This window comes from Sinocyclocheilus grahami, unplaced genomic scaffold (genome assembly GCF_001515645.1).
Source record: "Sinocyclocheilus grahami isolate Dianchi unplaced genomic scaffold, SAMN03320097.WGS_v1.1 scaffold407.1, whole genome shotgun sequence".
NCBI lineage: Eukaryota > Metazoa > Chordata > Actinopteri > Cypriniformes > Cyprinidae > Sinocyclocheilus > Sinocyclocheilus grahami.
In genome coordinates, this window is record NW_015505586.1 from 346893 (window position 1) to 371884 (window position 24992).

The 24992-nt window shown below is 37.9% G+C and overlaps 3 protein-coding genes across 3 annotated transcripts; 2 read left to right on the forward strand and 1 right to left on the reverse strand.

The window, feature by feature from the left end:
- The first annotated feature begins 1890 nt into the window (after window positions 1-1890).
- On the forward strand, window positions 1891-3083 carry rpl39 (ribosomal protein L39). Its single transcript, XM_016232111.1, has 3 exons — window positions 1891-2002; window positions 2230-2333; window positions 2880-3083. The coding sequence occupies exons 1-3, from the start codon at window positions 2000-2002 to the stop codon at window positions 2926-2928; spliced, it is 156 nt and encodes a 51-aa protein (XP_016087597.1). The 5' UTR covers window positions 1891-1999; the 3' UTR covers window positions 2929-3083.
- A 1134-nt stretch (window positions 3084-4217) lies between these two features.
- On the reverse strand, window positions 4218-6216 carry sowahd (sosondowah ankyrin repeat domain family d). Its single transcript, XM_016232113.1, has 2 exons — window positions 5914-6216; window positions 4218-5546 (listed from the first exon to the last, which is right to left on the reverse strand). Exon 2 carries the CDS (start codon window positions 5425-5427, stop codon window positions 4375-4377), a length of 1053 nt encoding a protein of 350 aa, XP_016087599.1. The 5' UTR covers window positions 5428-5546; window positions 5914-6216; the 3' UTR covers window positions 4218-4374.
- Window positions 6217-6938: 722 nt separating this feature from the next.
- On the forward strand, window positions 6939-24992 carry septin6 (septin 6). The gene is made up of 8 exons (XM_016232091.1): window positions 6939-7024; window positions 8716-8830; window positions 17404-17599; window positions 18736-18922; window positions 20422-20583; window positions 22282-22491; window positions 23384-23574; window positions 24593-24992. Exons 1-8 carry the CDS (start codon window positions 6980-6982, stop codon window positions 24615-24617), a joined length of 1131 nt encoding a protein of 376 aa, XP_016087577.1. The 5' UTR covers window positions 6939-6979; the 3' UTR covers window positions 24618-24992.

The window sequence follows — 24992 nt, forward strand, 5'->3', positions numbered from 1 at the left end:
TTAAATTGTAGTAATAATTCACAATATTACTACTTTTAGTATGTCTTTGATCAAAAAATGCAACCCGAGCATATGTGGATGAGCATTAGTGATGACTTATAAAAACATGAAAAAAGTTGTATGTGTTTAATTTGTATTTCACATATTGCTTGTAATTTTTACATTTCTGTCATAGGATCGGCCTGCAATTCAGCTGTACCAGCCCGGGGCGAGGAGCCGTAACCGGAGCGGAGGAGGAACAGGAGGAGATGAACCGGCAGCAGAGAAGAGAGCTGAGCAGGAGTCCAAGAACACTCAAGAGAAAGCTGCTGAGTGAGGAAACAGCTCTGTGCTGGCATGACATGATATCTCGAGAGAGAGGAGGGGCTCTGTTCTAATCAGGACAAACACCTCAAAAACATAGTGCTGCCATCAAAAGAAATCCCCCCACTTTCTGAGAGCACATATCAGTTGCCCTCCAGTGTCTGAACGAGCCCCCCAAAGTTTCTGTTCATGAGCAAGGCAAGTCCTAACCGACGGTTAGATTTGAGAAACGGGGCTTAATCAGGAGAGAAGCCAAAGCGATTGGACCACGATAACTCAAAGTGACCTTACTTTTGGTACACAGCCAAATGTGGTTTACTTCACATGCTTTTCTGTTTCATAGTTTATGAAAGGTCTGATCCAGCTTGCTCATGATTTCTCACTGTTCTGTTTTAGAAAGATCTTCCGCGCCTAACCCAAAACCTACTATCACTTCAGACAATCAGTAGTAAATTTGTGTTCTTTGAGCATGGATGTAGCCTGCAGCTGTTTTAAAGAGCCTGCTGATCTACGATGTTTCTGTTCTGATTAGTCAGGTGGAAAAAGAGCCATGCTTTGTAATGCTGATGCCTTGATCACTGTCAGTTCATTTCTGCAAGTTGATTAAATTATATGCAAAAACAGATGTGGCCTTTTATAGTTTGAAATTGAAGCATATCTTACCACTCAGAAAAATGCAGCTTCTGGTTAGCTTGGTTTGGAAACTGTGCTGCCATCCAATTGTATGTTCCATTGTATCTAATCCTTAACTCAAAACACAGCTTGTTTTCCTTTTATAGTTGCAGCTTTGTCAAAATGTGAAGAGAAATCCAAATAACATTAAATGAACAACCTATGTGTTACTTGTAGTGTTTTGTTTTCTTTGTCCATTACATTTCTTTGGTATAAAAATGTAATTGTTTTCATTCCATGAAATGGGTGCCCTTTATGGGTGCTTTTTATTTAAAAATGTCACTTTTAAAGGAAATTTCTTTGAGATTTCAAGATATCGTAAAGTGTTAATAAATTGCAATTGTGTCGCCTTTTCACCATTTTTATATTTAAGTTTAAATATAGCTAAGACTTTAAAGTTGATAGTATTATGGTTTTAAGTTAATTTAGCCATTAAAAGCCTTGTGCTGGATGTCATTTTATGAGAGACAATTTAATGCTGATATTGCTGAATACTCGCATAAGTTGAAAAAATTGGCTGTTAGCTGTACAAAATAAAAATAAACACAACAACAAAGTAATAAAAAGAGGAGATTGCACAAAAGAATGTCATTATCCCACTTTTCTTAATGTTATTTATTGTACATTATTTTAATTAATAAGGGTCTTAGAAGGGGTTATGATGTTAAATAAGGTCGCACTAACTGGGACAATGTCTATTTGAAACTAAAAGTAGCTTTTATTTTCATATGTTGTTTCTGTAAAATAGGTAATAGAACTATGGACAGCCCAAACAAGAGAGTAAAGTAACTGTTTTGCTTAATGTACAATAGAACAATGCCTGTAATATTACTGTACATCAGAATGCAGAATTGCATGCACAATCTAATTTTCTAAAAGCGAATTGTGATCCGTGGAGCCGCTGGGTGTCGCTGTGACGCGAAGGAGTGGCCCAGTGCGTGACCCGGATATACAATGCTTGCGTTTCCCATGGTTCCTTCTCTTCGACTACCGCCATAGTGGTGAACGGATAGCGATCTGGGAAATGGTAAGTGAAAATCTTCAAACATCCGTAAACAGGTCGTTGTTCTCTTGTAAATCTCTTTATTTTTGTATATCAGTCGAAGGTCTTAGCTCGTGGGATTTAGTATTTGGCAGGTTGGTGTTCGGGAAGTAATAAGATCATTGCCCGTCTTTCCCCGGTGAAGCGACGCTGGATGATAAACTGGAGCCACTGCAGGTTGTGTGACGGTGTGCTTCTCATTTCTGTTTCAGGCGTCGCATAAGACTTTCAGAATCAAACGCTTCCTCGCTAAGAAGCAGAAGCAGAACAGGCCGATCCCGCAGTGGATTAGGATGAAAACTGGCAACAAGATCAGGTATGTTGACAGACTGAACGCTGCTGAGCCATGCCCGCACCTACATTACCAAAGTGCTAGTAGGCCTTGTTTCTGGTTCTGTAGTTCATAGTAGCCTACAAAAGCAGGACGCAATTACAGTGCTCAATTTTGTGGGAGTACTGCCATTATCCTGCTGAGAGTATCCTTCTGCTCTGGAGTCGTGAATACTGTCATGTCCCATATGACATGCGAATGCTCTGTTGTGGAGACACATTTCTTTGGAATATATTTGTGGATTTATTTATTTTTTGCACTAAGGAAGTGCATTGCTGCTGTAATGTTAACAATGCATTAAAGTGATATACCTGGTGTTTATTCCACTATGTTTTGTTGAGAGATTATACTGACATTTGTTTGATGGGTTATTTTGTATCATTGTAAACCCTCTTATTCATGATTTTCTTGGCTGCACTATTGGTAGTTGTTGTGCAATGCAGTTTACTACAAAAGCCTAATGTGTAGTGTAATTTGATTTCAATGTGTGTTTGCCTCTGTGATGCTTTATCTTGGCAAATTTCTTTGCAGATACAACTCCAAGAGGAGACACTGGAGAAGGACCAAGCTGGGCTTGTAAACACTCGGTTTACTTCAGCTTCCCCCTCCGTCTGTTCCCTGCCAGGACCACCAACTCGTCCAGAGCTGGAGAGAAGCCATGCTATCTGGAACAGCAGTCTCTCTTTTGTACAGATGTCCTTGCTGAACAATAAAAGATTTGTCATCGAACCAGAAGTATTCGTATTCTCCTCTTTTGTGAAAATGGCAAATGTCAAAGTTGACATTTTCCAGTGGCTGAATTTGCAACGTTTTGTGCACAAAAAACAGATTTGGTACTAATAAACTTTTACTGCTTTCACTGAGCCTTAATGCTAATTCTCAGAACTGGAACAACCAGTTTAAAGGGTTAATTCGCCCAAAAATGAAAATTCTATCATTAATTACTCGCACGTGTTGATCCAAACCCGTAAGACCTTCTTCATTCATCTTCGGAACACAATTTAAGATATTTTTGATGAAATATGAGGGTATTCTGAAGTAGAGAGCGAAAGTGTAGAGTGTGGAATAAAGTCGTTATTTTTGTTTTCTTTGTGCAAAAATGTATTCTCGTAGCTTCGTAACTTTACAGTTGAACCACTGATGTCACACTGAGTACTTTGTTGATAATCTTGGTACTTTTCTGGACCTTGAACGTGGTAGTTACCTTGCTGTCTATGGGAGGGTCAGAAAGCCCTCATATTTCATTAAAAATATCTTCAATTGTGTTCCGAAGATGAACGAAGGTCTTACGGGTTTGGAACAACACGAGGGTGAGTAATTAATGACAGAATTTTCATTTTTGGGTGAATTATCCCTTTAAGTATATATTTATCTGTCTCTCTCTCTCTCTCTCTGTGTGTATATATATATATATATAAACCTTATATAACCTTAAGGTTAATTTCCAGCAAGAAGTCTTAAATTCATAAGGTCACCCAAGTGCGACTGCAAAAAAAAAAATTTTTTTTTACAGTATTTCTGTTTTTCAACTATTTAATCATTAAATTACTTGACCTGAATATTTAATTTCAGGTGTATTGTGATTAATATAACAAGGGAGTTGATTAGCAAGAGCAAATGTCAATGGGACATGAACAATTATTTTCCAAATTAACTTCTTTTTTTGTTAAATTTGGCAGCTATTTGTTGTTTTAATCAAACTCACTTAATTTTTGAACTTTTTGTAAAGTAAATGTTGTTTCCATATTCTATATAATAATTATTCAAATAATTTAAGCCTTATTTATTAGTAAAATTAATTCAAATAGAGTATTGTGTGTGTGTGTATATATATATATATAAACAAAATACTGGTGAGATGTTCCTTGCAGCTTGGTTTATTAAAAAGATTTATCATATAATACCCAGCACTGTTATAAGGTTAAGCAATTGCCACATTATTAAACATACAAGTTTTATTACTCATAAAGGAGCACATTTCAAGTGTATAACAATAATGACCTGAAGACCTGATTTTGGTAAAGTCTCAGATCTTTTCAAGCAGACCAACATTGTATAACAGCCTCTTAAATAATGAGAATCGCTGGCGTGTGATTCCTCCTGAACAATCCCCCTCAACTCTACTTTCTTGAGTATGTTCCTCAGCTGGTTGTGCTTGACTCGCACTGTTATTCACATTCAAGTACCCTACAGAATGTTCATCATCCCAAGCTCCCAGAAGCTCCTTCATTTCTCTCGGTGCGTTGTCTTTGAGATACTGCCATGCTCTTTTCCCACTGTAGTCCATGACATCTATATTGGCACTGAATGCACCAACCAAAGCCTTCACGACCGTGTACTGGTTATGCATGGCAGCTACATGAAGAGGCGTCAGACCTCCACTGCCTCTCAAGTTCACATTCACTGACAGCCCCTCTTTTTCTGCATGCCTGAGAAGCTGAATCAGTGTCTCGTCCTTTCCATTTTTGGCCAACCAGTGGAGAGCCGTAAAACCACTGATAAAGTCTTTTCTGCTCAATAAACTGGGATCTTCAACGAGAAATTCGAGCATAGTGTCATAATTTCCATCCACAACTGAAAGCATCCAGGCGTGCTCCATAGGATCCAAAGCCCAGAGCGCGCCGCTGTTCAAAGTGTCGCCATACGGAGCCTCCTCCTCCTCTGACGATTTGTGTTTGGATGATAAAATGCTTGACAATCCAGATGTATGATTCAAAAACAACTCTTTCAAATACTTCTTTCGCATAGCGGGTGTGAGGGAGCCCTTCTCCGACGCGTCCACTGACAGTCTGCGGGAGGCGCTGCTGCCCGATTCCTCCAGCTGTCTCTGAAATCTGGATCTGCGCGAGGAGGCGCTTAAAGCAGGAGACACGGGTCGAGGCCCATGTCTTGACAATCGCTCCTCAAGATTTGAGCGGAACTGGCTTGTTAGCATGCTTTTAGGGGAATCTGTAGGCCTATCACTTAAATTATTGCCTGAAGTTTCACAGTCTGAGTCTATTGGCTCTTCTGAGGGCAGTGCTGCTTCTCCCATAGGGTCATTAAAATGTTCCTCAGAGCTGATGGGCCCCTCATACATACTGGCGGATCCCTGGGAAGTGATTTATACTGAGATAAGATCCAAATTGAAGAGGCTTACATAACCAGAGAAAACCATCCTCCTTATAGTCACTTCTCTAGGCTATAAAATGTTCAAACCTGGGTGGGGAAAAGGGAATATATTATGTGTACATTAAAGATGAATAATCTTTATATATTTTGAAGAGGAAAACAACATTTAAGCATGACTCATTTAGTTTTCTCCCTGGGGAAAGAAACGCGCTTCTTCCTCATTCGTGTTCCTCTTTTTACATTTGCTTTTAAAACAAAACATTCCCACTATTGTTTTAGTCCTTCACTCTTTAAGCCCGTAGTTTTGCCTTTTACGTTTTCATAAATGCAGTTGATTTACGTCTGAGTAATGTCTGAAAGGTGCAAATGACATCGAAAGTCATTATTTTCACGCTCTCGTAAAGTTTTACGAGAATTGTACGTTTTATTGATGAATGTGAATGAATAGGCCTACCTGTCTCTCAGGTAATCCATCCGGGTGCTGTATCACCTGTTGTCCGCACAGCTCTTCAAAGCAGGCTATTCTTTCCTCGTCCCTATAATTCAAGTCGTCTCAACCAAATAATTTCCTGCTGGTTATAGGGCTCCACAAACCTTTGAAAGCGTGGTTTCTCTCAGTTTCTCCTTTCTGAGAAGCAGAAAATATTTTCTGTGAGCTAATCGAAACTAGTCGAGTGTGTTTTCCTCACAGTGGCCATTTCCGACGTCCAAACCCTCCCCTCGATAAAGTCTAAAGTTCAAATACCACTGACTAAACCAACACTTGTCTTCAAACCCACGACACTTGCAACTGTTCATTGGCTGATGGAACCGAGAAAAGAAGGCAAAAGATTAATTTTTTTTTTTTTTGCAAACTCGACCCTGCTATATGATTTAATATGAAGAAGGTACTTATGAAATGTTACGCCAGTTTTCAAATAAATCACCTTCCAGCAACATACAAATATAATATTCAGAAATATTCAAATATAACATTTAACATATGCAATGTAAATGAGTCCAATGCCTATATGCATAAAAACGCTAGGCGATGACATTTGAATATTATAATGATATGAAATTATGTTTAAACGGGCTTTGGAATATTACTATTAAACATTTAAGCTAATAGACCTACTTTGCATATTTGCTTAATAATCGTAACATATTGAAATCTTGAATATTTAAAACATATTCTGACACATTTGCGCCATTTGCATCCTTTACTGTGGTTGTTAGACCTGTAGAAATTTAGCGGTTGAGCTGAAGATGAAGAGGACTATACCATTTAATGAATGGGGGTCATATTGATTGTGATTACGATATTTTGATTATCAGACAATTTTGAGTCTTGCAACTATAAAATTATGTGTATTTCGGATATGGGTTAATTCGTGTATAATTATATTTTTAAAACTGTGCAATTACAAAAATAACAGAAGCCGCCATTGCACCAGTCGTGAATGGTACAGTCCATCGTATCTGAGTTCGGCGCTGTAGCTTCGCTTTGCGTGCGCGCTGCAGTTTCCTGTGAAGGCTTGATGCAGGAGAGAGCCATGGCGGCCACTGAGATAGCTCGACAAGCGGTAAGAGCACTGTTTTATTACAAAACTGTGCTTTCGGTTGACCAAACTAGACTGGCGATTGGTGCCAGATATTTTAGCGGGTGTGACATATTGTAGAATCAAATAGGTTTCGATTTTCATTTATTCATGAACGTGATGGCCCATTATCAACAAGCTAATTAATTATACAGTATCTAAACGTCTGTTATTGTTTGTGTACACCATTTGAATGTATAAGCACATTAATTCGTACATTTCTAAATTATACAGTTATATCCATGCAGCTGTTTTGAGGGAAATGGCTTAATGTTGAGGGCCAACAATAACGGGTGAACATCACGGGTTGAAGTGACTAACGTTACGGCTGATGTGTTTTCAGAAACCACGATTAAAAAATAAACAGTCACATTATTGAGCGTCATTGTATTGTAAAATCCATTTATTTCGAGCACGTCTAGTACCGTTATATTTAATTGCATTAGCATCCTTGTGTCCCCTCTCAGCACGCTGGGCGTTGTCTTTCATTAAGTATTTCGTACATTAATGTCAGAAACCGGCGTATAAAACAATTTCAGATGCATTTTGTAGCAGCTGTTCTGTTCATTCTGAGGTCTCTAATGTGAATGCGTAGCTACCAAACATGAGGCAGCAGGCTCGAGCCTGAGCTCAAAATCTGTTAGATATCATAAATGACGTCTACATCAGTCTTTACTTCTCAAACCAAGGGTTTGATCCAATATGTTCTGGTTACAGAGCAGCCAGTGTTGTGTTTCAGTCCTGATGACCCCCTTTGAACTCCTTACAGTTGTCTGGTTTGGGAATGTTGCACATGTGGGTCAGATTGTGACTGTTTGTTCAGTCAATAAGATGCTCTCACAGTCTGACTTCTAGTTGCCTGTTTTGTAGTTAATGAAATGTGCATTTTATGGTTTGTGTTATTCCTCCATAATCCTCACAACAGAACTGATCATCTGCATTGATTGGTTCTCACTGAAATGGATGCACTTTTGATTACCGTATATTGCAGTTTAACTTAATGTTTCCATTTGGATAATGGAACTTTATCACATTAGACCTGTGCTGATTGAATGCTCACTCTCCATTTTTTATTATTTTAGCAGAAATCGAATGATTTGGCATGTTCACTCGGCTGATCGCATAGGTCACACATATACACCAAAGGATATGCTGTAAATGTGGGCAGAAAGCCTTTCCTGCCAGAGTTTTGGCAGGCCAGGTGGCAGACCTGCGTGAACAATGGTAGAGGAAGTGCTGAAGAATAATATGGTGATATTGTTGTTATTGATTTTGTATGATATTTGTGTTATGTTATTTACAACCGCTTTGCTTCATAGGTATCTGCGTTACTTGATAATGGTAACATTTGTCTGCGACTGCAAAAAGGTTTACGTGTCTGTTTGCCTGAATGTGGTTTCGACAGTTGAGATCAGACAGGAAAGAGGAAGTGCACAGATCTGAACTTTTGAGATCTGTACCATAGTATTACAACTTATGTTAAAGATCTTACAATGAGGTGCATGTTTATGTACTTTTACTCACTGAGTTGACAATGTTTCTCTTTGCATCCTCATAAATTAAGGTGCTTGCGAAGACTTTCCATTGCTGAGAGTGAGAAACCGTGCAAATGATCTTTTTTGGTGGAAGTCATCATGCTTGTTTCATTCATATGGCTTGCTTTTATTTCATCTTAGGGAGAAGGTGCACGTGGCGTCCCACTCTCTGGTCATGTTGGCTTCGACAGCATGCCGGACCAGCTGGTCAACAAGTCCGTCAACCATGGCTTCTGCTTCAATATTCTCTGCGTGGGTGAGTGTTTCATGCGGGAGCTCCTTTTTTCCTTGGGGCGAAACTAACCATTTGCTTCGGTGTATGTCACACCCCTTCACTGTGAACGCATACCGATTCTGTCCTGTGACCCACTTACTAATTACTGGTGCACTGATGGAGAGCAGTTGCAGGAACTAGCGATTCAGTTTCATACCCTGATTTCATGTGTGGCTTGCTAACTGGTCAGACTTTCTGTTCTTACTCTCTAAAACACTTAACAAAAAATAGGGGAAATAATCTTTCAGACGATGCTGTTTTGTATGTTATTTGACCTGGTGGTCAGTAAAATATAATACAAACACACCTTCTATGGGAAATAGGCTAGCCTGTGTCATCAAAACTGTCCCTGTATGTTATGATGTGATGATGAAAATGATGTGGGAGTTAGTCCAGGTGTGTGCATGTGTGTTGGTTTGGCAGAGAGACTGTGCCATCTGAATTCGCCTCTTGATTCCAGGAGGTGTTTACTGTTGAGTAAGTTTGGTCTAGCGATGGTGTGTGTATTTCAGTTCAGTGTTGTTTAATGTTGAGTTGTAAAGTTGTAGTTGTTCTAAAATGTATAACAAAGAGGGTGATGTTCACACAAAGCAGCAATGCATTTTGAGTAATCAAAAGTGGGTAGAGGAGGCCAGATGTATGCTTAAACACCACAAGGCAGAGTCCAACTGAAGCAGTGTGCAGCCAGGTTCACCCTTGTTTTTATTAGCAGGTGAGTGACGTCATCTGGCCTATACCTGTATGTCAGTTACAATTCCTAGAATAGCTTACTATTTTAACTGGTAACATGTCAGGGAAAAAGTGTTTCTGTAGGTTAAAAGGTGCTATAACAACACCAGTATGATTACTAGAGAATGCATGAATTGATAAAATGTATATTTTAAATGCAGTGCAAGTAATTTGTGTCTGCTTAATAGATAAACACAAAATGTAATTAGAATATTTAATAAATGTACAGTATTTAAAATCAACACTGTAGTGTATTATTTGTGCATGTTTGCTTATGTTTGAATTTACATTTATAGTAGATATAAGTTACAGATGTAAAATTATGTTTGATGTGGACTGCAAGAGAAAATAAAAATAAAATTTATCATTAGGTTCTTGATCATCTTGTCTTACAAGAACAACAGTGTGATGCAGCAGTCAGTATTTAAAGCTGCAGTCCATAACTTTTGGCGCTCTAGCGGTTAATAAACTGAACTGTGTCTTGCAGAAGAACATTGTAGCTGGAGCTACTTCTTTCTGTTTAGGTCTATGACGAATCACGCAGGTACTGGGCTACTCCACAGTGGTACCTACCCAAACCAGTCTAAAATAGTCGGAATATAAACACTTATTATAGGTGTACTGTGGTGATTCAGGACAAGCCAAAAACATGGTTTGGAAAATGGATTTATTTAACTTAATGTTTCCATTTGGATAATGGAACTTTATCACATTAGACCTGTGCTGATTGAATGCTCACTCTCCATTTTTTATTATTTTAGCAGAAATCGAATGATTTGGCATGTTCACTCGGCTGATCGCATAGGTCACACATATACACCAAAGGATATGCTGTAAATGTGGGCAGAAAGCCTTTCCTGCCAGAGTTTTGGCAGGCCAGGTGGCAGACCTGCGTGAACAATGGTAGAGGAAGTGCTGAAGAATAATATGGTGATATTGTTGTTATTGATATTGTATGATATTTGTGTTATGTTATTTACAACCGCTTTGCTTCATAGGTATCTGCGTTACTTGATAATGGTAACATTTGTCTGCGACTGCAAAAAGGTTTACGTGTCTGTTTGCCTGAATGTGGTTTCGACAGTTGAGATCAGACAGGAAAGAGGAAGTGCACAGATCTGAACTTTTGAGATCTGTACCATAGTATTACAACTTATGTTAAAGATCTTACAATGAGGTGCATGTTTATGTACTTTTACTCACTGAGTTGACAATGTTTCTCTTTGCATCCTCATAAATTAAGGTGCTTGCGAAGACTTTCCATTGCTGAGAGTGAGAAACCGTGCAAATGATCTTTTTTGGTGGAAGTCATCATGCTTGTTTCATTCATATGGCTTGCTTTTATTTCATCTTAGGGAGAAGGTGCACGTGGCGTCCCACTCTCTGGTCATGTTGGCTTCGACAGCATGCCGGACCAGCTGGTCAACAAGTCCGTCAACCATGGCTTCTGCTTCAATATTCTCTGCGTGGGTGAGTGTTTCATGCGGGAGCTCCTTTTTTCCTTGGGGCGAAACTAACCATTTGCTTCGGTGTATGTCACACCCCTTCACTGTGAACGCATACCGATTCTGTCCTGTGACCCACTTACTAATTACTGGTGCACTGATGGAGAGCAGTTGCAGGAACTAGCGATTCAGTTTCATACCCTGATTTCATGTGTGGCTTGCTAACTGGTCAGACTTTCTGTTCTTACTCTCTAAAACACTTAACAAAAAATAGGGGAAATAATCTTTCAGACGATGCTGTTTTGTATGTTATTTGACCTGGTGGTCAGTAAAATATAATACAAACACACCTTCTATGGGAAATAGGCTAGCCTGTGTCATCAAAACTGTCCCTGTATGTTATGATGTGATGATGAAAATGATGTGGGAGTTAGTCCAGGTGTGTGCATGTGTGTTGGTTTGGCAGAGAGACTGTGCCATCTGAATTCGCCTCTTGATTCCAGGAGGTGTTTACTGTTGAGTAAGTTTGGTCTAGCGATGGTGTGTGTATTTCAGTTCAGTGTTGTTTAATGTTGAGTTGTAAAGTTGTAGTTGTTCTAAAATGTATAACAAAGAGGGTGATGTTCACACAAAGCAGCAATGCATTTTGAGTAATCAAAAGTGGGTAGAGGAGGCCAGATGTATGCTTAAACACCACAAGGCAGAGTCCAACTGAAGCAGTGTGCAGCCAGGTTCACCCTTGTTTTTATTAGCAGGTGAGTGACGTCATCTGGCCTATACCTGTATGTCAGTTACAATTCCTAGAATAGCTTACTATTTTAACTGGTAACATGTCAGGGAAAAAGTGTTTCTGTAGGTTAAAAGGTGCTATAACAACACCAGTATGATTACTAGAGAATGCATGAATTGATAAAATGTATATTTTAAATGCAGTGCAAGTAATTTGTGTCTGCTTAATAGATAAACACAAAATGTAATTAGAATATTTAATAAATGTACAGTATTTAAAATCAACACTGTAGTGTATTATTTGTGCATGTTTGCTTATGTTTGAATTTACATTTATAGTAGATATAAGTTACAGATGTAAAATTATGTTTGATGTGGACTGCAAGAGAAAATAAAAATAAAATTTATCATTAGGTTCTTGATCATCTTGTCTTACAAGAACAACAGTGTGATGCAGCAGTCAGTATTTAAAGCTGCAGTCCATAACTTTTGGCGCTCTAGCGGTTAATAAACTGAACTGTGTCTTGCAGAAGAACATTGTAGCTGGAGCTACTTCTTTCTGTTTAGGTCTATGACGAATCACGCAGGTACTGGGCTACTCCACAGTGGTACCTACCCAAACCAGTCTAAAATAGTCGGAATATAAACACTTATTATAGGTGTACTGTGGTGATTCAGGACAAGCCAAAAACATGGTTTGGAAAATGGATTTAAGATGAACTTGCTTATTATATAAATTGAAAATGGTTTGTAAAGTCAACAGTATGCTATGGGGAAATGTTTATGGCAAACTGTGAATCCGGCATATGATGCCGTCCCTAGGGCTGTGTATCGTTCAAAAATTTTTGATACCGATACCTTGACTTCGATTCCGGTTCCTGAACGATACTTTTTTAGATACCAGTTTTATTAAATCAATTTGAGCAAGATTACATTATCTAAAAAAAAAATAATTTTGGTTTCATTTTTCAGCTTGTTGATGTTTATACAAACTCAAAGACTCCTCTCCTGAGCCACTGCACAAAGGAACAAAATGTAACCAACAGAATAAATCAGTGCAAATTGTTTTAATAAAGCTCAAATAATCTTCAATTTACACATCTGTTAGGCTACATTTACACTAGTCAGTGTTCTTTTAAAATGCATAGCTCAGACAGAATCATGATTTCTATTTATTTTCCACTGATTTACCGATGAGCATTAGCAGCTTCCAGTGCTGTCTGCTTGTGTTCTCTCTTCCATGATCGCTGCTATGACAGGTAATGACAGGTAATAACATTTAATTTCAGCAACTGCGCTACTCTCCTTTGGAAATGAATGACTGAATGACCGGTCTGTCGTTTGTCGGAGATAGTGGAAAGCCGGCTTGAAACGCAGTGGAAACGCCAGTATGACGAGGATCGTTTTCATTTTAAAACATAAATGCACCAGTGTAAATGTAGCCTTACATCTATGGGGGCTGGGACTGTCAAACACTGATCGATCTGTCGTGTGTTGCAGGCTTATTGGCTTACTGACGCTGATGAGATTAACCCCTTAGATATCGAAATTTGGTACTGAACGATGAGACGTTTTTCGATACTCGATTGTATCGAGGCAATTCGGTCGGTGCCTAAAAATTATCGAACTCGATACCCAGCCTTAGCCGTCCCCTCACTAAGCCAATATGCCAATAACCCAAGTAAAATTCTAGCTAAATCTTGTGCCTGTGGTACAATGAAGTCTTCATGCTTTTGTTATTCACTTTGCCTTTTGAATTATTTATATGAAGGCAGCATTGTTTCAGATTCTTTGTTAGCATCCCTTAAAGTTCAGGGCATCTTCCAGGGCTTTTATCCCATTTCTGCTAAAGCTCTAAGGAGGTAATGACAGAACTCTAGAAACTAGTGTAAAGGGAATTTGGCAAATGGCAAGGGACTGTTGTCTAGCAGGCCTCTCTCTCTCCTCTCTTCATTCCTGATCATTCATATGCAGGTTCAGCTTCAGTGCTTCAGGTTTAGTAAATGCTGAGTGGTTTGGCATGCTGTAAATATCACGCCATAATCTGTAAAGTCTGGAGAAGAGATGAGATGCTTGTGATTAGTGATCGACCGATATTGATTTTTTTATTACCGATACCAATTATTTGCATGTGTATGTGCCCGATAACCGATATGCAGAACTGATATTTATTTACTGTTATAAAGTAAGAACATACTTCACTTTGGTTTTCCTCTTTAGTCGTATTTTTTTTTTAAGTGTTGAAAATTAGCAGTCTTTCATGTTAAATTTAATCTTCATATTACAACAATAAAAAACATTTTATTTATAAAAAGCATCAACAGAAACAACATTAACAATAAGCAAAATAAATGTAGAATGTCTGATGTTTTCAAATGGAGAAAATAAATAAAGGACAGGAGTCGGATCAACTTCATTTTAAACTACAGTTTTAGTAGGTTTATAAGCTGTTTAATAGCTACGAAGTCAAGAATAATTCACTGGATAATGTTAATTCACTGAATACTATTCTCTGGAATATTGGAATATAACAAACAAAACATCGTATTTTATTGCATTTCTCAACTGGTATGTTATATCAGAATTATTAATAATGTTTTTGTCCTTCTAGATTATGAAATGCCTACTGACAGCGCGGTTTATCTATGCAGTTACACAGAACTATACTCAAACGGAGATCGCTCGCGGAGATAATAAATAATTTCCATGGAGTTCTATATATTTAGATGTTTATTAGCGAAATAATGGTTATATAGTAAATGTTAATACAATTTAGGGTGTTTTAAACAAGTGAATCTTGTTAATAGTTACATGCGGTGGCCGTGCTGGAGCATTTCCTGAGCATCAACCGTATCAACCCGGTGAGTGAACAGCAATATAAAAGCGGCTTCACAAGTCTAATTATGAGCAAACATACAACAGAGAGAGAGAATTCAATTCAGGGCTTTTATTTCCAACACGCGCTCATTCATGGCTGTATTATTTAACTTGTGCAAAGTTACGTCTTTATTGGGAGAGGATCTTAACGGATTATCTACGTGACTCCAACTTCATGAGACTATCGATGAGCATAGACAACAGAGAGAGAGAATTCAATTCAGCGCTTTTATTTCCAAAATGCGCTCATTCATGGCTGCATATTATTTAATTCAGGCAAAGTTATGTCTTTATTGGGACAGGACTTGACGGATTATCTTACATGACTCCGTGAGTTGGTCTCTATTTCTTAGAGCCAAGCTACATAAACTACATATCAGGCATTTATGAAATGCATCTAATTTGTGCATAAATGGCTGTTATGTTTAATAAAGTTTACTAACTACAGCAAATCAAGTGCCTGCACGCCGTTGTTGTTGTCTCGTCTCCTCTCAGACGTGCTGCAATGGCAATCCTGCGCACAATTCTCAAAACACCCACAGGATGGCGGCGTTTATCGGTGAATCCGATATTACAAAACCGATATCCGATTATGGTAAAATGCTTAAATATCGGGAAAAATATCGGTAAATCGATATATCGGTCGATCTCTACTTGTGATTCATATAGCCATCATCTTTGATTGAGTTATGTGATTATCAGTGTGTGTGATGCCTGCGTTGCCTTTAATTCAGTTTCAGGATTTTCATACCTTGTGATAGTCACTGCTCATCAGCATTTGATCTGGGTAGAAAATCGCTGCTTTATTTTTAGGTGTCAGACGAGGCTTTTTGCTCTTGCCTGTAGTGAGGGGCCCGTGGGAATGGGATCTGCAGGTTGAGTTTATGAAGAAATGGCAAATGTGAGCCAGACATATAATTAACATTCTGGTGGTGTTGCATGATGTCCATTTCTACTGCGCTTGTGGTTGTCAGGAAAGCAAGAATAGAATCATTAGGCAGACTGAGCCAGGATTGCTGCATGGCTTTTAGACTTTTTTAATAGCTACGAAGTCAAGAATAATTCACTGGATAATGTTAATTCACTGAATACTATTCTCTGGAATATTGGAATATAACAAACAAAACATCGTATTTTATTGCATTTCTCAACTGGTATGTTATATCAGAATTATTAATAATGTTTTTGTCCTTCTAGATTATGAAATGCCTACTGACAGCGCGGTTTATCTATGCAGTTACACAGAACTATACTCAAACGGAGATCGCTCGCGGAGATAATAAATAATTTCCATGGAGTTCTATATATTTAGATGTTTATTAGCGAAATAATGGTTATATAGTAAATGTTAATACAATTTAGGGTGTTTTAAACAAGTGAATCTTGTTAATAGTTACATGCGGTGGCCGTGCTGGAGCATTTCCTGAGCATCAACCGTATCAACCCGGTGAGTGAACAGCAATATAAAAGCGGCTTCACAAGTCTAATTATGAGCAAACATACAACAGAGAGAGAGAATTCAATTCAGGGCTTTTATTTCCAACACGCGCTCATTCATGGCTGTATTATTTAACTTGTGCAAAGTTACGTCTTTATTGGGAGAGGATCTTAACGGATTATCTACGTGACTCCAACTTCATGAGACTATCGATGAGCATAGACAACAGAGAGAGAGAATTCAATTCAGCGCTTTTATTTCCAAAATGCGCTCATTCATGGCTGCATATTATTTAATTCAGGCAAAGTTATGTCTTTATTGGGACAGGACTTGACGGATTATCTTACATGACTCCGTGAGTTGGTCTCTATTTCTTAGAGCCAAGCTACATAAACTACATATCAGGCATTTATGAAATGCATCTAATTTGTGCATAAATGGCTGTTATGTTTAATAAAGTTTACTAACTACAGCAAATCAAGTGCCTGCACGCCGTTGTTGTTGTCTCGTCTCCTCTCAGACGTGCTGCAATGGCAATCCTGCGCACAATTCTCAAAACACCCACAGGATGGCGGCGTTTATCGGTGAATCCGATATTACAAAACCGATATCCGATTATGGTAAAATGCTTAAATATCGGGAAAAATATCGGTAAATCGATATATCGGTCGATCTCTACTTGTGATTCATATAGCCATCATCTTTGATTGAGTTATGTGATTATCAGTGTGTGTGATGCCTGCGTTGCCTTTAATTCAGTTTCAGGATTTTCATACCTTGTGATAGTCACTGCTCATCAGCATTTGATCTGGGTAGAAAATCGCTGCTTTATTTTTAGGTGTCAGACGAGGCTTTTTGCTCTTGCCTGTAGTGAGGGGCCCGTGGGAATGGGATCTGCAGGTTGAGTTTATGAAGAAATGGCAAATGTGAGCCAGACATATAATTAACATTCTGGTGGTGTTGCATGATGTCCATTTCTACTGCGCTTGTGGTTGTCAGGAAAGCAAGAATAGAATCATTAGGCAGACTGAGCCAGGATTGCTGCATGGCTTTTAGACTTTTACACACAGATTATGCGGGTTAAAATCTGAAGTGTCGGCATCAGCAAAATAGTGCACTTTTGTATTAAAGCTGATGTGTATAATTTTGGTGCTAAAAAGTCCTTCTATTCCTGTCCATTATGCAGAGACAACTATAATATAGCAAACTTTATTTAATTATTTAAAATATCCTATACGCCTTTATAGAAAAAATAATTAAGAATTGTGTATGTACATAGTAATATTTTTAAAGGCTTAAATTAAGAGCCTGGTAGCTTATTGCTGTGTTTCTTCCAGGCGAGACGGGTTTGGGAAAGTCCACCCTCATGGACACCCTGTTCAACACCAAATTTGAGGGTGAACCTACACAGCACAATCAGCCTGGAGTTCAGCTCAAATCCAAGACTTACGAGCTGCAGGAGAGCAACGTTCGTCTCAAGCTCACTGTCGTCAACACTGTAGGCTTTGGAGATCAGATCAACAAAGAGGACAGGTGAGGAAACCAATGCTTTAGCTGCTTTAAACAGAGAAAAAAATTAATCATATGATGATCTAGAATGTTAGTTATAAGCTTCCACTGGTACGTTTATCATTTGATTATAAGTAGAATATGCTTACTAATACTTAAAGGGATAGTGCACCCAAAAACAAAAAATTGCTGTTAATTGACTCACCCTCAGGCCATCTGAGATGTGACTCTTTTTTTCTTCAGCAAAACAGTAAAGAAGATTTTTAGGTGAAACCGTTGTTCTTGACAATTCACCAAATTTTCGTTTTTGGGTGAACTATCCCTTTAATAATGCATGGAAATTTGTTGTTGGATTTAATTGTGTCAATATGTGTGAAATATTTTATTATAATAATTTATTATTATTATATATTAAACTCAGCCTGATATGTTTCATAATAGATAATAAACCTCAGATGAGAAACTAAGATCAGCTATATTTGTCATTAGTCATGACTGCAAAGAACATTGTCTTGGATTATTATTATTATTAGGGGTTCAAGCACGCAGTGCTGAAACCCTATTGTAATTGTTAGGATTTTTTTTTTTTTTTTTAATTATTATTCTTCTCCCCTAAAACTGATCGTGCAGACCAAACCGTAAGGCCTAGAGACTTGAAACTTGGCCAAATGATAGAGCTCAATTTGGGGAGAACCTATCAAAGTCTCAGCCCAATCGGCCAATAGGTGGCGCTACAGCGCAAAAACCTAAAATTTCAGACATTTTTGGCCCTAACTCGTGCACCTTTTGTCGTAGACTCAAAAATTTTACATCGTTGCGATCCGGAGGCACTCAGATTTTCTCTAGGACGCACGGTTTTTCCGTAAAATTGACCTATATCCCAAACTTACTTTTGCGAACTCTTGACTGAAACAGCATGTCATTAAGCTGAATGGTTGTGACAAGCTTTATTTTGCCTGCAGATGCGCTTTTATGAGTCTTGAGCTATTCAACTATTTATAGATGCCTGAAACAGTGCCTTTTCCCCTCAAAGCTCATAGAGTTTTATTACAATCTGTCATAAGACTGAAGCTTTAAACTCTTTGTACATTAACAGTAATCTACTTGTTTTTTTTGGCCGCAAGTAATTATTTAAACTTCTTTCATTGTTCAACTTGAAGTTACAAATCTATTGTGGAGTTCATCGATGCTCAGTTTGAAGCATACCTTCAGGAGGAACTGAAGATTAAACGCACCCTACACAGTTATCATGATACACGGATCCACGCCTGTCTGTATTTCATTGCTCCCACTGGACACTCACTAAAGTCCCTTGACCTGGTTACTATGAAGAAGTTGGACAGTAAGGTTAGTGATGCTTTTTATTAAAAAAAATTTTTTTGATCACACCTAAGTTTGACCAGTATAATGATATGGTCAGCGGTAGAAATATCTTCATCGATGCAGTATTTTAATTAAAAATACACTACTTCATGACTGTAATTTATACATTTGTTTTAATTCTAGCAAATACAACTATAATTTAACTAATAATAACAGTAACGTCTACTCCATATATGTGGCTTAGCATTATTTATTGTTTCACTGTGCACAATGGTTGATGTGGGTTATTAAGCATTCAGCTGATGGCTAAACTATGTTTAATGTCATTGGAGCTGTGTAGATGGAGTCAGTGAAGGTCAGCTGTGTAATACTGCATTCTCTTTCATCTCTCTCTGTGGTGCACAGACACCCTGAGCAAAGATGCTCTCTTGGATCTGAAGCTGAGCCTAACAGTTGCCTCGTATGCTTGAGAAGAGATGCCTGTGTACTCGCACTGTGGCTAAACCTTTATTTAAAGTGCCTGTGTGAACCTCACAATTCATCAGTAGTAAATTACAGGAAACAGACAAAGTGTAAAGCTAGTGGCCAGGCTACTGAGAATAGTATTTAGATGGTGGTGTGGGTGGCAGGGAGTGTAAAAACTGAGTGAGTGGGATCAGAGCTCTCCATGTGTGTGTGTGTGTGTGTGTGTGTGTGAGAGTGAGAGAGAGTCATGAGTGGAGCTGTGGAGGAGGGGTGTTTGATTATCCCCCCCATTAGCATGGTTAGCACTTATCCTGCATTGGTAGTTAATATCCCCCACGAGACCTGAGATTAAAGGAATAATTAATCCAAAAAATCCTTCAAGTTGTTCCAAAACTGTCTTTCTTTTGTGGAACACAAACGAATTTTTAAAGAACATCCAGGCCATTTTTTATATATAATGTATAATGAAAGTGAATGGAGACAGAGGTTCTCCAACTGAACTACCTCTTTAAATGTCCTCTCTGAATTGGTTTCAAAGTGAATATCAAATAGCTGCATATGCTTAATTCTGAGGTAAATTCAGATGCATGTTGAGCATGTTGAGCTTATGTAAGCTTTCACAGCATTCTATGGAGTTCATTTTAATTGCATTAGCTGCTCCTAATTAAAAATTTAAAAAGAGATGTCTGTTTGTGCAGATACATGTCTGCAGCAGCCTCTGCACATAAAGTAAATGCAGTCTTTTTCAGCACTCTGTGTGCCATTTAATCAGTTTGCTCAGGCGTAAAATAGGAGAGAAGCCGAGTATCTATATTTATCTGGACTTAGCCAGATGTTTTGAGGTTGCTTTGAGTTGCTTACATCTGTATTTAGTAATTTACTGCCTGAGTGGTTGAAAGTTAGCTGTCTGAAAGGGAAATGTTTACTCACTAGAGCTGTTTGGGGTTTTATATGCACTTTATTTGGTATCTTAATTCATGTGTATATAAATTGATTTTATTTCCGATTACTGATTATTCCCAAATGCCTACAAAAAGTCTTTCTCCTCTTATGTACAGGTGAATATCATCCCTATCATTGCCAAATCAGATGCCATCTCAAAGAGTGAACTTGCTAAGTTCAAAATTAAGATCACAAGTGAGTTGGTGAGCAATGGCGTCCAGATATACCAGTTTCCCACTGACGATGAGACTGTGGCAGAGATCAACTCAACTATGAATGCAAGTAAAAATTTTAGTTTTCATCCAAAACCGTTTTGAAGGGTCAAAATCATTGAGTCTGTGTTTTACGTGTTCACACAACATGGATACATTACTCAATTATTGTTTAAACCATAGGAAAATGTCAATAAAATAAAACAACTTGATAAAACAACTTACCTCAGAAAAAAACAGTCAATGTCCAAAATATTTGTCAGCTGGAAAAAATTACTTTAGGAAGGAGAATTTTAATTAATTGTATTACATACTCATTTTATTTTCATTATTTTTTTATGTCTTTCATTATTTCATTATGTCTTTATTATTTAACGTATAGGCTACTTGAATAAATCATTTAAATTTCACAACAAATAAAATTGGAGTAGAAACATGAAATGATTTGATTAATTTATCGATTATTAAATAAACTTGTTTTTGGTTTTCAGGAAGATGAAAATGTGATTTTTGGTTTAAGTTCAGTTACGATGTTACATGCACTAAACATGATGTTCTTTTAATGTGAATGGAGTAATAATTATTAATATTGCTTATATAAAAAAACAGGCTCCTAACCCTGAAGTATTAAGCTTTGATGTGTAACTCATCCTACATTGTATGTGTTTCTGATATGAGTGATACCTAGAATTGTGCAGATAGTTGAGAAAAGGTTTTGCCTTTGTGTTTCTACATCTAAAATCTAGTTACTATGTGCTATATAAGAGAACAAAACAGACTTAAAGTATTTTGTATTATTTGATTACAGAAATAAGATTAAGAATGATGCATTACTCTTCCACTTGAAATCCTTTTACATAGAATCAATCATAAATGTACTATGTCCTGTTTTGCTTGGAGAAAACACAGCCATATTTTATACTTCAGCGCTTGTCCAGTTCTCATTTCACATCACAGTTCAACAGTTTAAGTGAGAAAGAGTCCATATGGTGTCCAGCTTTCCTGCTTGTTTGCTCACAGGAAATGACACCACAAAAGGAGAGGCATTCTTCTTCAGTGGACTCACAACAGCACACTCGTATAGAGCAGGCTGAATGAATGAATGTCAGTTCACCAAACAGTCTGTGCCTGCGGGGTTGCTGTGGAGGTCTTCCAGTACTGGTTAACCACTGAAAACAAAGATAGCTGACCTCAGGTCCCTTCCCACTCATTTCAAGTGGGATGTGCCCTCATATGTTTTTCTCAGTGGTTTTAAAGGCCATTCTTGTTTAGTAAATGTTATCTTAACAAGGTCATTTCTTTATGAGGGTTTCGCCACTGTGAGATGAGATGTAGTACTACTAAAGTATGGAGGTGGATGCTGTGTTATTCCTCTGTTATTGCTCTCTTAGAACCATACTGATTGACTGAAGAATGCATTTAGTTAAACTACTGTTTAGAAATCTTTAGAAAGCTGAGTTTTCAGCAGCCATTACTCCAGTCTTTAATGTCACATTATCCTTCAGAAATCATTCTAAAATGCTGATTTGGTGCTCAAGATTTTTTTTTATTATCAATGTTGAAAACCGTTGAGCTGCTTAATATTTTTGGGTAACCCGTGATAAATTTTTTCAGGATTCTAGAAAGTTACACAGAACAGCATGTATTTGTTAATGAAATGGATTTAAATGTTGCATAATCAAGTCTGTTACTGTCGGAACTTAAAATAGATTGGAGTATTTCTGCTAAATGATTTGTTTGTGGGGGGTTTTTTGTGCTCTGCAGGGTCATTTGCCTTTTGCAGTGGTGGGAAGCACTGAGGAAGTGAAGATTGGGAACAAGATGGTGCGAGCACGCCAGTACCCTTGGGGAACTGTCCAGGGTAAGTGCTGGTCACGTCTTCTAAAGGAAATGACACTAAGCTCTTCCCTCTGTTTGGCCCTGGCCTCTTTGTTCAGGACATCCAAACCCATCCCGTCCCTCTCTTTCTGCAGCGCCTAGCCTGGACACTCCCTTTCAACACACCATCATCTTTCTCTCTTGCATATTTTTTCACAGCAGGGCAGAATGCTAATGTATTAGGGCTGTCAGAATGAGAAACTGAGCTGTAATTTCCTTGTGACTAATCACTGTGGAGCAACAGGAAAATTATGTCAGTACAGCAGTGATTGGTTGATGGCACCACAAACTCAATCCCTTAGTGCAGCCTATCCCAAACTGTATTCTATGTAAATATATTTTAAAACATAATTTATTCCTGTGATGGCAAAGCTTTTCAGCAACCATTATTCTTGTCACATGATCCTTCAGAAATTATTTTAATATGCTGATTTGCTGCTCAAACATTTATTATTCCTGTCAATGTTAAAGAATGTTAAAGTACATACACATATTGCAGTGTCTTTTTGTCTTAAATGAAAAAGAGGATTTACAGTACAATGATGATAATTTGTCATGTTCTGTAAGCTGTACAAATCCAGCTCACTTCATTCACAATTTGTCCTGTCAGTCTTCGTTAACGTGTGGTATGCATGCAGTGATTTGATGCGTAACATTATAGCAGCAGTGCTCTGACTGGCCTCAGGCTGTCTGTGACATCACTCTGAATCTCTCTCACTCTCTCTATCAGCGCATGAAGCCACTTTTTTTTTGAAGACTAATTAAAGCACTTTTGTAACAAATGTATTCAAAGTGTTATCCACAGCTCATGCAGTATATGGTATGTACATATACTGTAGTAGCTGTATAGCTGGTCTAGATTAAACGATCAAATGCATCCAAACATTTTTTTAAAAAGAGTCAGTGGTTACTTCTATTAATTGAACTATTTTACAGTAGATTTGTGTGTTTAGTAACATATACTGACTCTGTGGTGTTCACGTCACAGCTTCATGAAAAGTTTGACCGTCTCAAGAAGCTTCACCAGGATGAGAAGAAGAAACTAGAGGACAAGAAGAAGGCTCTTGATGATGAGCTAAACGGCTTCAAGCAGAAGAAGACGGCTGCTGAGCTGCTGCAGGCCCAGACCCTGCAGGCAGGGAGCTCCGCCACACTCAAGAAGGATAAAGAGAGGAAAAAGTAAGTATTGACCTCTACATGGTTCCTAACCCTCACAACCTTCCCTTCCCGGGATACCAGAAGATCACAATGCAGGAGAACATGTGTGAACATCTGTACGTGTGTGTGCATTTCACTGAACGCTCAAGTAATATTGCAAGGAACGTTAAATTTAGATAATGAATAATAGAAATGGAGTTGATAGTGCAGTGATGTGAAAATGAAAGTTCTAGTTTGAGTATATACACTACTGTTCAAAAGTTTTAAAAATATATATATTTTTTTTAAGAAAATATTTTTATTCAGCAAAGATGCATTAAATTAGATGTTAAATTAAAGATTAGGTTTGTTTAAAATAAATGCCTTTAAAAAAAAAAAATCACTTTTTCCACAAAATATATTAAACGGCATAACTTTTCAACACTCAAAATAATGAATGTTTCTTGAGAACCACATTTGCATATTATAAAGATTTTCTTGTCATCAATATTTGTATCAGTAATAAAGGGCCTTTCATAAACCTTTAAACTGTGGGAAAGTCATTGTGTATGAAAATCAGACAATTCTACATTTTATTATTTGCATTATTCATAAAAGTGTGACTGAATGTTTATGCACTCAGGGTGAGCGTATATAATGAGACTAATCATTCATCTGAATTTATTTTCTAAAGTTTTGGCCTGTATTCTCAAGTGACGTGTTTTGACCACCACCACAAGTCAAATGACATAAACGTCATTATAAGATCCTTGCATGAGGAAGTTTAGTCTAGGCAAGTTTTCGGAGTCACTGCAGGAAATGCCAGGTTCATTTTGAGTTTCTCAATGATGTTTTCAAAGCGACGATTAAAGATAGACTGTTCAGCAAAATCAAAGTGATTCTGTTGGTTCTGTGCTGGATGACAGTGTTTTGTATTGTATCTGGATGCTGGTCTTTCATCAGGTGGTATTGATGTGATTGATATTTATAATCTATTAACGCTTTTGCTCCCTCCAGTGTCCCTGCTCACTGCCGTGTGTGTATTTACTTTCCTTTGCAGTAATCCCTGGCTCTGCACTGAGTAGTATGGCTTTGATAAGGGACCAGGCCCAGACTCTTTGGTTAACCGGTACCCCGAGGCTAAGGGGAGGCAGTGTGGACCAAGCCCTCTGCGTTTCTTATAAATCACCTCTTGTATTTTGATTTTTGGGCTCTTTCTGCAGCTTTTACTAACATTTGTATTTATTGTGTTACCAAAACCTTTGCTTAAGGCTGTGCTTTTTTTTTGCGGTGTGTGATTTTTGATGCTTTGTGTGACTAATATTCTTAAAGGGAATAGTTCACCCAAAAATTTAAGTTTGCTAAACCTTTAATCACTTCAGGCTATCCAGGATGTAGATTAATCTGTTTCTTCATCAGAACAGATTTGGATAAGTTGCCATTACATCACTTGCTCACCA

Excerpts from the sequence above, each read along its gene's own strand:
- rpl39 (XM_016232111.1), top strand. Across the intron at positions 2,334-2,879 it reads AAAACTGGCAACAAGATCAG|ATACAACTCCAAGAGGAGAC; the intron begins GTATGTTGACAG and ends ATTTCTTTGCAG.
- sowahd (XM_016232113.1), bottom strand. The coding sequence starts at position 5,427 with ATGTATGAGGGGCCCATCAGCTCTGAGGAACATTTTAATGACCCTATG.
- septin6 (XM_016232091.1), top strand. The coding sequence starts at position 6,980 with ATGCAGGAGAGAGCCATGGCGGCCACTGAGATAGCTCGACAAGCG. Across the intron at positions 22,492-23,383 it reads CGTCCCTCTCTTTCTGCAGC|CTTCATGAAAAGTTTGACCG; the intron begins GCCTAGCCTGGA and ends TTCACGTCACAG. Across the intron at positions 23,575-24,592 it reads AAGGATAAAGAGAGGAAAAA|TAATCCCTGGCTCTGCACTG; the intron begins GTAAGTATTGAC and ends TTTCCTTTGCAG.